The 14,202-nt window shown below is 56.4% G+C and overlaps 1 protein-coding gene and 1 non-coding gene across 5 annotated transcripts in view; one reads left to right on the top strand and one right to left on the bottom strand.

Annotated features, from left to right (window-relative positions):
- MGAT3 (beta-1,4-mannosyl-glycoprotein 4-beta-N-acetylglucosaminyltransferase) overlaps positions 1–12,909 on the top strand; it is a 35,501-nt gene extending 22,592 nt beyond the window's left edge. For all 4 annotated transcript variants that reach the window (XM_006071293.3, XM_044940844.1, XM_025282831.3 and 1 more), the window contains exon 2: positions 11,158–12,909. In XM_006071293.3, coding sequence (XP_006071355.1) covers positions 11,159–12,742 — 1,584 coding nt within the window. In that variant the 5' untranslated portion in view covers position 11,158 and the 3' untranslated portion in view covers positions 12,743–12,909. The remainder of the gene's footprint in view (positions 1–11,157) is intronic.
- On the bottom strand, positions 378–450 carry TRNAG-CCC. Its single transcript has one exon. It is a non-coding gene; the product is annotated as a tRNA-Gly (tRNA).
- Positions 12,910–14,202: the final 1,293 nt, after the last annotated feature.

Raw genomic sequence — 14,202 nt, 5'->3', positions numbered from 1 at the left:
TGGGGATAAAAACTGATGAGAGAGAGGGTGTGGGCAGGGGGCAGCAAGAGTCAGGTCTTCTGAGAGGTTTCAGGCCCCCAGAGCTCCTGAAGTCCAGGCCTGGCCTCAGAGGTTCCCCAACTTTTTGGAGCACCAGACCCCCTTCAAGCTACTGGAGACTGCAACATGAGACCCTGTTCAGGGTGATCTGTTCCCATTGGAGAAAGGGCCCTGGGGCTCCCTCAGCCTTTCTCAGGGAACCCTGAGTTTTGTGAAATGTGTGTTTTTTTTTTAAATTTTATTTTTATTTATTATTTGGCTGTACTGGGTCTTAGTTGCGGCACGAGGGATCTTTAGTTGTGGCATGCAAACTCTTAGTTGCGACATGTGGGGTCTAGTTCCCTGACCAGGGATCGAACCCGGGCTCCCTGCATTGGGAGTGCAGAGTCTTAGCCACTGGACCACCAGGGAAGTCCCTGAAATGCAGTTTGAAGTCAATGCAGGCCAACCTTGCAGAGCATCTCAGGTTGGGGTGGGAGGACTCACATCGTTACAGGGGGAAGGGGAGGGAAGCTGCCATCCAAGGGGGTTTGGGAGGGTGCAGCTGTCCTGGGCACGGGGCTCTGGTGGCTGGTCCGGGCACATGCCAGAGCCAGGGAGGACTGTGACCCACAGACTCAGGCCCACAGGCTCCTGCCAGAGGCCCCTCCCAGGGTCAGGCTCAATGCGGCAGCCTAGCCTTTGTCCTGGAAATCCTGAGTGAGGAGTCGCAGAGGTGGTGTATGGGGCTCCACTTCCTCCCAGCTGGGTGGTTTCTGGCAGAACTTTCCAAGGTTGATGGGAGGCTACCTCTGATCAACACTATCAGTTTTCTATAAATCCAGCATTTATAGGAATTCAGGTCTCCTAGTCCTTAAGTTTAGTCTCCCTGAGGGTACATGTGTGAGAAACTCCACTTTGTATCTCCTCTGGTTCTATTTTATTTATTTAGTCTTGGCCACGTGGCATGCGGGATCTTAGTTCCCCGACTAGGGATCAAACCCATGACTCCTGCCTTGGGAGCACGGAGTCTTAACCACTTAAGCCCGCGAAGCCCTCCTCTGGTTCTATTTTAGGCTGAAAGTTTTGCACAGCTGCCTTGGGACTGCTGATCCAAGAGGGTGCTGACCAAGATGCGGTGCCCAGGCTTCTGCCCTAGCCACCCCCGAGTGTGGGGCATGTCCGTGCCAGCCCTCAAGGCCCCACACCCCTCCCCAGGCTAGGGGCCCCTGCTTTGCTGCCCCTGCGCTGGGGTTCCCGACATACTGGCTTCTGAGCCCTTGGCCCAGGGCCTGGGCCGCTGTCCCCACTCTGTGCAGTGGCTCCTTCTCAACCTTGGGTCTCTGCTGAAGGGTCCTCTCCTTGGGAGGCCCTCCCTGACACCTGGCACCCTCCGTTGGTCGGTTTTCTCATTTGTCCTCTGTCCCTCCACTGGACTGAGCTCTATGAGGACCTCCTCCCCACACCTGGCTGCCTACTGTACCCCTAGCTCTATTGCCAGGAGCCAGTCTGCTCTCTCCACCCACCTCAGGGCAGGCAGAAGCACCAGTGGCCTGATGGTGGTCCGTACATCTCCCAAGGCCCTTTCACAGCCCCTGGGTGCCTTCCCTCCACCCTGCCCCTGCACCTCTGCTGAAGGGAACAGATGCAGCCAGATCCTTGTGCCTGAAATTCCACCCTAGTGCGCCTCCCTCTGTTGTTGTTGTTATTCAGTCGCTCAGTCTTGTCTGACTCTTTGTGACCCCACCGACTGCAGCGTGCCAGGCTTCCCTTCCTTCACTGTCTCCCAGAACATGCTCAAACTCATGTCCCTGGAGTCAGTGATGCCATCAAACCATCTCATCCTCTGCCACCTCTCACCTCTGTGTTTCCCAGCATCAGGGTCTTTCCCAGTGAGTCGGCTCTTTGCATCAGGTGGCCAAAGTACTGGCCAAAGCTTTTCCCTCTGGCTTGCCCCAAACACTCGCTGAATGTCTGTCTGTCTGGGTCCTGGGCTGGGTGTGGGGAACGCAGGCCCACCTGACTTAGAGAACAGTGTGGGGACAGAGGTGGGCGAGGCAGGGGACAACGCCTGTTGCCGCCAAGGGTGACAGACCCAAAGCAGGGGCTGGAGGAGACTGGACTGCCCTGGCTCAGTGGCCCCTGGTCATGTCCAGGGGCAGCTAGGGTCAGGGCTGGGGCACCTTGGGGGCGCCTTGCTCTGGGAACACCTGTTCTCAGTGCCCACAGAGCCCTTTCTTTGGCATGTTTGTAGGTCTGTGCGTCCAGCCCCTCTCCTCATCCCCAGAGCCACCCCAGAGTCCCCACTGCCACCTCAGAGGCCTCAGTGGTCTCCCTCCTCCCGTGACAGACGTTCCCCACGTGCCCCTCACCAGCTGTTGTCTCACACATACCTCCTGGTCCAGGCACTTCAGACATGCAGACCCCTCACCACTGCCCCGTGACAGCCACATCATCACCCCATTTCACTGGTGAGGAAGCTGAGGCCCAGGGAAGTGGCGAAGCCCTGCCATCTGGCTGCAGGGTCTGGATGCTGTCTCAGGAGGCCTCTGTGCAGATCCAGGCCTGGCCACTCCCCACCCCCCCCCCCACTGCCAGGCTTGGGTCAGTCTGTGTCCCCGCCTGGCACAGACCACGGGCACTGGCTGGTCCCTCACGGCTCCGCTCCCGCTCTTCCACCTTCCCAGACCTTCCCCAGGCCCTGCCTTCAGCCCCCTTTTGGTCCTGGCATGTCTGGGCTCCCCTCAGAGCAGCATGCCTCCTCCGCTCTCTCCCTCAGTCACCTAGTATTTAGCAGTTAGTGTTAGTCGCTCAGACTAACGTGTTTGACTCTTTGCAATCGCATGGAGTCCTCTGTCCATAGGATTCTCCAGGCAAGAATACTGGAGTTGGTAGCCATTCCCTTCTCCAGGGGATCTTCTCGACCCAGGGATGGAACCCAGGTCTCCCGCATTGCAGGCAGATTCTTCACCATCTGAGCCACCAGTCATTCCATAGTTCTTAATCCAGGCCGGCCCCCTGGAGCCGAGCCAGCAGAGAAAGCGGAAGTGCCCAGGGAAGTGGCCTCAGTGCCCCATCTGGCTGGTCCAAGAACTGGCTCCCGGTGTGGCTCTGCCTGGCCGCTTGGGTCCCTTATCTGTGGATGGGGAGGGTGGTAGCTGTGCCCCAACCCCACCCCCTGGTTAAACAGGTTTTACCAGGACATTCCAGTCACCTGGGCAGATGGAGTCCTTCCCTTGGGCCGATTCGCTCTCTCCAGGGGATGCCAGGGGAGCAGAATTCCTGGGGACTGAGGGTCATGGTACACCCGACCCACCCTCAGCCATTCTTGTCCAGCCCGGGCAGACTCCCAAATCTGCAGCCCCACTCCAGGTCTACCTGTTGGCAGGTGCAGGATGCTCAGGGAGCCTCAGTTTTCCATCTCATCTTCATTCCCACAAGCCCTGGGTAGCGGAGTGAGTAGCTTAACCTCTTGAAGCCCCATATTTCCTCATTTGCGAAATGGAGACACACGTACCTTCCTTCAGGGTCTGCCCCAGGCATCTGCCCCTGATTTTTTTTCTCCAGCCCTTGCATCGGCAGCGCCTGGCGCATAGCAGGTTCTTGGTAAACGTCCACCAGCAGCCTGGGTCACGCGCTGGCTGTCGAGTGACCCCAGGTGTAGGCTTGTTTCTTGTGGAGCTGGCCTGATGGATATGAACCAAAGGAATGAATAAAACGAGAGATGACTCAGCATCAGCTGTTTCTCCCACCTTGCCAGAGCTATGGGATCCGTCATGTTCCGTAGCCACCTCCTCACCCCGTCTCTTCCGCATGTGGGATTGGGGAACCTCACGTCGGAAAGACCCTTATTTAGTTCCAGACTCCGTGGGAGGTGGTTGCTGTCTTCTGGTCCCTGAGACACTGGTTTCCTCTGCTGAGTCGCAAGGAAGAACCCGGAAGTGGGGGCAGAAGCTCCAGGGAAGCTGATTGAGGCCAATAGAAGAATTTCTAGCAGCCCAAATGGCCCGGAATGGGCGGTACTCAGAATTGGACAAGCAGAGGCCATATGGACACTCGGGAGGGGCACTGGCCTGGGGCAAGAGGTTTGGTTCGGAAAGCCAGATAAGTCACTGAGAGTGCATTGCAGGGTGATGGGTGCCAGTCAGTAAGGAGCCCCCCCCCGTCCCAAATCGGCCCAGTCATTTAACAAAGCTGGCCAGGAGCAAAGCCTGGCACACGGAGCTAGACAGAGCTCTTGGGTACCGTAGAGCGGAACTGGGATGGGGTGCAAGGCAGACTTCGGCTCAGTCAAGATGCCCGCTGAAGCTCATGGGAGCTGGTGAGAGTCCATCTGAAGGTACTCTTGGGTTGGGGGCTGTAGATTCCTGCTAGGAGTGGAGACAGAGGGTGGGCTCTGCAACCTCTGAGATTTCCCCCATGGATATTCTAAGAGTGCCCTGAGCACCTCCTAGGTGTCAGACCTGTTCACTGGTGGCCCCTTCTGTCAGCCGGAGGAGTTGGGTGCCCTGTGGCTGCTCCCGAGCTGAGGACACCAGGGATCACCGCTGTCAGCAAGGTGTCGCGAGGCAGACGGAGAAGGGGGCCAGAGGGTGGTGAACAGGGGACATGGCCGTTAGGACAGAAGCTGCAAGACCTCAGCAGAGGCTGGCAGGGCCCAGGGTGAGGCCGGCTAAGGGCCGAGCTAGGACCCTGGTCAGCGCATGTGAGCTCAGGACCATGGAGAGCGCCACAGGAGCCTGGTCACCAGGTGACAGCTGTCAGGGTGCATCCACACCCGGGAGGCTGCTGCCCGCCTGACTGGCACACGAGTCACAGCCTGTGGCCTTCAGGGAGCACCTGTCTTCTCTCTGGCCGGCAGCCCCCACTGGACGCAGCCTGAGCCCAGACCCCAAGGCCGTGACTGGGTCGTGGGCTTTGGGCTCACCTTCCTTCTCTCACCTCATAAGCTTATCAAGCAGAGGCCTGGGGAAGAGATCACAAGACGGAGGGAGGAGCAGGAAGAGGCAGGGTACAAAGACAGTCTGCCCAGCTGGAACCTTCCGAGCATGGCCATGGCTGTGAGTCAGTACAGAAAGAGGAGGCCCAGGGTGGGCTGGTACTGCCAGCATCCTGGGTCTGGGTCAGCTTCCTGTGGCCATGATTATCTGACTGTCAGGAAGCACCCGGTCCATTCGCATCACCTTCCTGCAGGAGACCCAGGGCTCTGAGGCTGGTGCAGCCTACAGAGTGAGTGAGTAGGTGTGTTTGTGTGTGTGTGTGTGGCGGGGGGTCTTTTAGGGAGGCTTCCAGAGTCTCATAGTTCTTCCCTCCTTTCTGGGGAGCCCCAGTGGAGCCCAGGAAAGCAGGGCACTGTTTCTTAGCCCATCTCCCGTCAGACTCAGGTTCTGACCAGGCTCCAGTTGAGCCCCTGACTCGACTCCTTGCTGCTGGTAAATAAGAAAGCACCCACCAGGCCCCAGGCCCTGCCAGGGGCTCAGCTCTGGTTGAGCCTGTGCACATGCTACCCCCTCCCCCCAGCTGAAGGCTCTCCCTACTCTGCTTCCAGGTGGGGGAATAACAGTAGCGGTAAGAAGAGCTAATGCTTATTGGGTTCTTACTCTGCTAGGAGCTTCACATGGGTTATTATTGAACCCTCATTTTCTAGATGAGCCAAAGGAGGAAAGTTACTTTCACCCGCCAAAGCCACGCAGATAGGAAATGGCAGAGCCAGAGGGTTGAGCTGGGCTGTCTGGCTCTAGGCTCTGTGCACACAGTTGGCGGCTCTGGTTGAAGCTCGCTCCCTGATGGCGCCCTGCCCCCAGGGGCTCGTGCCCAGAGATGAGACAGACAGATGGGGAGATGGGCTCAGCCCTGGGAAGAAGGGACGGGGTGGGGCTGCAGATTGGTCTCTCTGATTCGGTGACTGAAGTGGGCAAGGCACTTAGAGAGGACCCTGCAGAGACAAGAGCTGCCTCCAGCCCAGCTCTGCCATTTTCCATCTCCATGGAGGCGGTTAACGGATGACTTCCGCCCCAGTCAAAGGCTGGTCCATTCTGCAGGTCCTGGAGCCACTGAGTGTGACTCGTCACTCACACTTCACGCCAGGTCTGACTGCTGCCTGCACCCCGCCCCTTGCCCAGACAGTGCTGCGGCCTCCTTGCCACTCTCCCTGCTCTTTTCTTCAGGGACCGTCTGTTCTCAGCAGAGCAGCCCAGCTGAGCCTGAACGCTTAGCATCCTCCCTGAAAGCCGCACTCCAGCACTTCCGTTCCGCCGCCCCTCCTCCCTTGTCTTTTGGACTCACTCTTAAGGCCCACCTTGGCCACCTGATTACCTGCAAACCTGCCCACTCCTAGTCTTTATCGTTTTATTTTTCTCCAGACCACGTCTTTCTAACGTACCGTAGGATTTGGCTCATTCTAGTTGCCACAGCCCCATGCCCCGCTCACCCTGCACCAGCTCATGAGCTGGGGGCTCTTGTGGTCCTCATCTGCTATGCCCCCAGGGCCAGTGCAGTGGCTGGCACTCAGTGGGCTCTTAATAAGTAGTTACTGAGTAAATGGAGGAGACGGGTTGGGTGACACCCTGCAGGGGGTCACGTGGGTCAGATGCGGTGGTGGCTGTTCCATCCACGGACTGTCTTCACTGGTCACTGGTGGACTCTCCATGGGACCCTTATCACCCAACTTGGGTTTCACCCCACTTGGGCTGAACTTGGCAGGTGGAAGGGACCCAGGACAGCTTTACCACTGGATGAAATCCCACTACTGACCCCACAGGATCGAGTCCGACCCTTACTAATTGTGTGTCACTAAGTTATACCATCTCTCTGGCCTCGGTCTCCTCATCTGTAAAATGGGAAAGACAGTGGTACCTGCTACATGGTGGGGGATCCGGTGAGGACGTGCATGTCATGTGCTCGGGACTTGACCATCAGCTTTGTAGGTACATCTGGTGGTTCTAGATGAAGCTTTATAATGGAGGCAGAGATGCTGAAGCAGGGGTCTAGTTTGGTTCCATGGCTTTAGCCCCCAGCCAGGCCAGCAGCACCAAGGAGGGCTGTGGTCTCAGATGTAAGGAGGCAGAGGCTGGTTCGGAAACCGAACTTACCTTGAGGTCCTGATTTGGTCGCCTTCCTAATATCCTTTGGGGAGAGTCTTGCCATCTTTCTGACTCAGTTTCCCCATCTGTGAAAGTGATCACAATCCTCAGTCTCCCTGGGTGGACAAGACTTACATGAGACCCCAGGGCCCATGCTTATTTATTTATTCGGTTTCTTGTTTATAGGCCACTCAGTCTATAAAATGTATTTGAAAATACTTGAAGATAAGATAAAAAAAGATCAGGCCAAGAACAAGTTCAAGGAAAAAAGAAAAAAACAACCCAGACAGCTGTGTGTAACAGTGTCCCAGAAAACTTGGCCTGGGAGGGACTGCCTTGCTCTGGGCCAGCCTCTGTGTCTGTTAGCCTCCCAGCGGCCCAAGCCACGAGGGAGACACACTCTATTCTGTGATTCTTGGTGGCAAGCCGGGCTGGGACCTTATCACATGGCCTCACCCTGAAGGCCCCTGCAATTCAGAGCGGGGACTTCCAGGCCCTGGCGAGTCTGTTTTCCAAAGGGTGCAGCTGGCCAGGGGTAACTAGATCCTAAAAGCTTGTCTGACCAGGGAGCTGAGGGGCAGCTGGGTCAGTGTGACCTCAGCAGGGCTGTGGGGGCCCCTTACCGGAGTTTCTCTTACCTTCCTGGGGCCTGTGTTCACGGCTGCCAGGAGATTTCTTCTGAGTGGCGGCCCCAACCTTGCCCTTCACCACTCACGGCCAGTTCAGTCCAGGGAGGGCTGGGATTGGGGTGTCTCATAGAGACAGGCTCCAAGTGGGGAGAAATGATCCGCCAGAAGAATCGGGGCTGCCTTGCCAGGTCCTAAAAGCCCTCGGGAGGGTCACTCTGGAGACCTCTGCCATGCTGATCTCTTGTCTGCAGAGTCGCCTTGTGCCTGGTCCCGCCCCAGCAAGAGCTCCCATCCTCCTGCCTCTACTGGGCCTCAGCCCTTGGCCACTCCATTCACCCCGCCGGCCTGGTCTACCTTTGCCAGAGCAGGGCTATAATCCGTGGTGGGGACGGGAGCTCCCTTCCACCTCCCCCAGAGCAAGTGGAGACCAGTCCCCCTGCCTCTGTCCCAGGGCAGTTGACATTTAGCAGAGGTCAGGCCCTCACCCCTGATTGTCCTGCCTCCTGCAGTCAGCTGTCCAGCCCCCGCCTGAGGCCAGGCTCCAGGGTGTCTGCATTTAAACCGGAGGAGGGGGGGCATCTGAGGGCACAAGTACCGCCCTGGCCAGCAGGATCCGCAAACTCAACTGCTCCAAGGTGAGGCCCCTCCTCCCCGACATGAAAGGGTGGGAGGAGATGGTCCTTAAAGCTTGTTCTAGATCAAACATTTCATGATTGTGCGCCTTATGATCATGTAGTTTAGAGAACATTTATGTTGGAGTCTTTCAGCCTTGAGCTTTGAAAGAAGTAGAAAGCTGTTGAATTCCTGCTGTACACTAGGAACTCTGTACCCATTTCACAGATGTAGAAACCAAGGTTCAGAATGGTGAGGAGCCTGGCTTAAGTTAAGAAAGGAAGGGGAAAGTACAGCAAGTGAAGTGAAGTCGCTCAGTCGCGTCCGACTCTTCGTGACCGTGTGGACTGCAGCCCACCAGGCTCCTCTGTCCATGGGATTCTCCAGGCAAGAATACTGGAGTGGGTTGCCATTTCCTTTTCCAGGGGGTCTTCCCAACCCAGTGATCGAACCCAGGTCTCCCACATTGTAGGCAGACACTTTAACCTCTGAGCCACCAGGGATGCTCAAATGACCCAGAGGAAGAACCAGACGCAGGGAGAGGCCACAGAAAGGAACATTTTAAGGGAAAGGACAGTGCGCGCCCTCCCCCGCCCCGCCCCAACCAAACACACACACATACACAGGGAGATCTGTGGAAGGGAAATGAAAACACCAGTTTCTGTCCGAGCCCCTCCTCTGACTCCGTAGGTCACTCCAGCCAAGGCACTGGTCATGAACTCAGTCATGCCTGGCTCTTTGCAGCCCCATAGACTATAACCCTCCAGGCTCCTCTGCCCATGGGATTTTCCAGGCAAGAACACTGGCGTGGCGTGCCATTCCCTTCTCCAGGCAATCTTCCTGACCCAGGGATCGAACCTGAGTCTCTTACGTCTGCTGTGCTGGCAAGCACATTCTTTCCCACTCAGTGCTACCCGGGAAGGCACTGGTCTGACTTGGGTGGTCAGATGGGTGTAGCCTCCTGGCCGGTGTGCCCTCTGTCCTGGGCTGTGTGGTGAGAGTCAAAGGTGCCGCACAGGCTTGCTCATGAGATGAAGAGTGTGGCTGAGTGAAGCGTGGAGTCCAGTGTAGAGAATTGTGAGCCTTTCAGTTTCTTAGTCGTGACCACACACTGCGGCAATGTCAGTGTCCACACTTGGTGAGATGGGGTGACGGGTGTGAAGGAACCCTCTGAACTATCTTTGCAACTTTTCTGATAAGCTACAAATATTCTAAAACAGAACTTTTTTTAATTATGAAAAACAATATATATGGCTCTCCATTGCACAACCATAAACTAATTGATAAACTGCAAACAAGTAGAGAATGGTCATAATCATGACCCCTCATAGAGAATGATTCATTCCAGATGAGTATGGAATATGTGAAATTTAAAAGGAAATGGTACATTTATTTCTACTGACGTGAAATCTCTTTAACCTATCGTTGATTGAGGAAAACCACTTGATTGGATGAGTGTTCAATAGAATAATAATCATAAAAAATATTAAGCTGAGAACAGAAAAAATGCATATAAAACCAGTGATGCACCTCAAGCAGATAATATTTATGGCTGGATATCAGTCAAATGCCTTGCATGGGGCAATGAAGGAGTTGTTATTCAGTCACTCAGTCATGTCTGACTCTTTGCAACCTCATGGACTAGGGCACCCCAGGCTTCCCTTGTCCTTCACTATTTCCTGGAGTTTGCTCAAACCCATGTCCATTAAGTTGGTGATGCCATCCAACCATCTTATCCTCTGTCATCCCCTTCTCCTCCTGCCTGCAATCTTTCCCAGCATCAGGTTCTTTTCCAATGAGTCGACTCTTCACATCAGGTGGCCAAAGGATTGGAGCTTCAGCTTCAGCATCTGTTCTTCCATTGAATATTCAGGGTTGATTTCCTTTAGGATTGACTAGTTTCACCTCCTTGCTGTCCATGGGACTCTCAAGAGTCTTCTCCAGCACCATGATTCAAAAGCATAAATTGTGTGCTTAGCCTGCTTTATGGTCCAAGGTTGAGCTTCTCCCAGGATGCATTCTGTTCCTGGAGTAAAGCGCAGTACAGTCATGGTGGGGTGGGCCAGGTGCTGGAGCTGGCTGCTGTTCTGCCAAAAGTTTTACTTTCCTTTTAGTAAACCTTTTCAAAGGATTCATTTGAAACCACTCTTGCACACAAGTAAACAATTTTAATTTTTTATAGAAGATAATTTAATTTCAACATACAGTCATTAAAAGAAGAAAGAAACAATAGACATATAAAAACATACATAGCACCACACTGGGCCAACAACCTACATCCAGACTTGACCATCACTGGGAGGTCCCTGCAATCTGGAATCCCACATGGGAAGGGTTTTGGGTGGTGCATACACCCCATGGGTGCTAATCCAAATTGCAGCTTTGGGGGCTCCTGCTTATAATCCCAGGCCACAACCTGATACTATAAACAGTTTGTGTTCAAAAATGTGGCTCTGGGTTGTCTTTTTTTGTTCTTGTTTTTAACTTTTACAATGCTGTTTGTTTCACCTTGTGAATCACAGGATTTCATTAGACCCCAGGGGGTTGGCCAGATCTCCAGGGGCTCAAGAATCCCAAGACCCACTCCCTTTCTTATTTAAAGTGCTGCCTGACTTGCTGTGCTTTCAGGCAGGCCTGGAATCCAGGCAGTGTGCAAACAGGTCAGAGGCCGGCTCTCCTGCTTCTGAAGCCTGAACACGACTTTTTCTATTTTAGTTTCCCTAAAAGTTGCATTCCCTCCCTCAGGAGAAGAGCCTTAGGCTCCCCTTGCCAGGTCTGCAGATCCTGACCGCTGGGCTTTCTCCCGTTTCCTGCAGGATGAAGATGAAACGCTACAAGCTGTTTCTCATGTTCTGTATGGCCGGCCTGTGTCTCATCTCCTTCCTGCACTTCTTTAAGACCCTGTCCTATGTCACCTTCCCCCGCGAACTAGCCTCTCTCAGCCCTAACCTGGTGTCCAGCTTCTTCTGGAACAATGCCCCGGTCACGCCCCAGGCCAGCCCGGAGCCGGGTAGCCCCGACCTGCTGCGGACCCCACTCTATTCCCACTCACCCCTGCTCCAGCCGCTGTCCCCGAGCAAGGCCACGGAGGAGCTCCACCGGATGGACTTCGTGCTGCCTGAGGACACCACCGAGTACTTCGTCCGTACCAAAGCCGGGGGCGTCTGCTTCAAGCCAGGTACCAAGATGCTGGAGAAGCCCCCATCGGGGCGGCCAGAGGAGAAGGTGGAGGCGGGCCCGGGCCGGCAGCTGCTGAGCACCCGGGAGCGAGCGGGGAGCCGCGGCGGCACGCGGCGCAAGTGGGTGGAGTGCGTGTGCCTCCCGGGCTGGCACGGGCCGAGCTGCGGCGTGCCCACCGTGGTGCAGTACTCCAACCTGCCCACCAAGGAGCGCCTGGTGCCCCGGGAGGTGCCACGGCGGGTCATCAACGCCATCAACATCAACCATGAGTTCGACCTGCTGGACGTGCGCTTCCACGAGCTGGGCGACGTGGTGGACGCCTTCGTGGTGTGCGAGTCCAACTTTACAGCGTACGGGGAGCCGCGGCCGCTCAAGTTCCGCGAGATGCTGACCAACGGCACCTTCGAGTACATCCGGCACAAGGTGCTCTACGTCTTCCTGGACCACTTCCCGCTGGGCGGGCGGCAGGACGGCTGGATCGCAGACGACTACCTGCGCACCTTCCTGACGCAGGACGGCGTGTCGCGGCTGCGCAACCTACGGCCGGACGATGTCTTCATCATCGACGACGCCGACGAGATCCCCGCGCGCGACGGCGTGCTCTTCCTCAAGCTCTACGACGGCTGGACGGAGCCCTTCGCCTTCCACATGCGCAAGTCGCTGTACGGCTTCTTCTGGAAGCAGCCGGGCACCCTGGAGGTGGTGTCGGGCTGCACGGTGGACATGCTGCAGACGGTGTACGGGCTGGACGGCATCCGCCTGCGCCGCCGCCAGTACTACACCATGCCTAACTTCCGCCAGTATGAGAACCGCACGGGCCACATCCTGGTGCAGTGGTCGCTGGGGAGCCCCCTGCACTTTGCCGGCTGGCACTGCTCCTGGTGCTTCACGCCCGAGGGCATCTACTTCAAGCTGGTGTCGGCCCAGAACGGCGACTTCCCCCGCTGGGGCGACTACGAAGACAAGCGGGACCTCAACTACATCCGGAGCCTGATCCGCACGGGGGGCTGGTTCGACGGCACGCAGCAGGAGTACCCGCCGGCCGACCCCAGCGAGCACATGTACGCCCCCAAGTACCTGCTGAAGAACTACGACCAGTTCCGCTACCTGCTGGACAATCCCTACCAGGAGCCCAAGAGCACAGCGGCCGGTGGGCAGCGGAACAAGGGTTCGGAGGGAAGGCCACCCGCCAGGGGCAAATTGGATGTGGTTGAAGGCTAAGGCTGCATGATCTTACAGGGCCAGTGGCAGGGTGGGGGTGGGGTGGGGTGTTGGCACTGCCCCTCCTGTCGTTACCTTTCTGCCTCCTTCCACCCTCTGGGTGGTTCATCAGAGGACCAGGAGTGGAAGGTGGGGGAGTCTTTTCTACTCAAGCCCCTGTGAATCCAGGGTCAGGCCTGTGAGCTCAGAAAATACCCTTCGTCACCAGGGGAGGAGAGCAGGTGCTACCGCCCCTAGGGGTGCTGCGCCTGGGAGGTTCCCGCAGACAGCGCAGGAGGGTTACTGGGGAGCAGGGGTGGGTGGGGGAGGGAGCCTGCAGGAACGCCGTAGGGCAGCCAAGAGGGGCGCCGCGGTCCCCTCCAGGGAGAAGCAGCCCACCATTTGGCCTCCTGGGGCTTTGGACCCACCGTAGGAAGGGAGAGATGCCAGGAGTTCCCAGGGCTCTGTAAATAGTTGCATTCGGGCCCTGGACGAAGCAGGGACACCAAGGTGGGAGGGAATGAAAAACGGCAGCTGGGAAGAAGCTCCAATGGATGCTTTGTAGTGGCCTCAGGAGTGCTGGGCCAGAGGGAGTGGGGACCTCCACCCTCGTCTTACAGGACATACAGCACAGGTGGCCGTGTGCCCCTCAGCCCCTCTGGAGATGACGCAGGTGTGGGGAGGCCCGGGAAGTCTTCTTTTAGGTTCCCAAGCTGGCCTTGACATTTCTTCTTACTTTTTATATCGCTGTCTTGTGGGCTGCCCACCCAGTCCTTGCAAGTTCCAAGAGTCCAGTTCTCAGGCTGGGATGGGACCGTCAGCTAGCCTAGTAGGTGAGATGTGGGGGTGGGGGGTGGGGAGCCTCCTCCCCCATCACCCCTTCCCACTAGAACCCACAGCCTCAGCTCGCCACTGTCTCAGGTGGAGGCACCCTTGTGCCCCTTTGGGGGCTGGCTTGGGGCTAGGAAGGGGCCACGAGGGACATTAAGGCCAGTTGTTTGTCGTCTCATTCCTTAGTTGCCTCGGGGGAGGGGGGTGTATATGTTAGAGTAGATTCTAAGCGGCTGTAATTAAGAGACCCCAAAATACAGTGGTTTCGGCAGACAGAAGCTTGTTTCTAACTTACCTCTCTGGAGGGTGGTGGTCTGGAGGGCAGCTCTGCTTCCCTGCCTCATGCCTCCAACTCTGGATAGAGTGGTTGCTCCAGCTCCCACCATCACGTTTGCATCCATGTCCGAGGGAAACAGAACGTGCACACCCTTTCTGTTAAGAGCGTGAGCCAGAGATGGCACAGTCACTTCTGATGGCATCTTGCAGGACTCAGTCACTTGGCCACCAGAAATTTTGCCTGGCCACCAGGGAAAAGTAGTTTCCAGCTGGGCTGCCCTTTTCACCTATTAAAGGAAGGAGGGGAAAAAATGAAGGTGGAGAGATACTTACGGGGACAAGGGACATCTCTGGCCCCGAGGGAGGAGGGGAGA

The sequence above is a fragment of the Bubalus bubalis genome, chromosome 4, assembly GCF_019923935.1.
Source record: "Bubalus bubalis isolate 160015118507 breed Murrah chromosome 4, NDDB_SH_1, whole genome shotgun sequence".
Classification (NCBI taxonomy): Eukaryota; Metazoa; Chordata; class Mammalia; order Artiodactyla; family Bovidae; genus Bubalus; species Bubalus bubalis.
The sequence above is the reverse complement of the archived record's forward strand: the minus strand, read 5'-3'. Positions and strand labels throughout refer to the sequence as shown.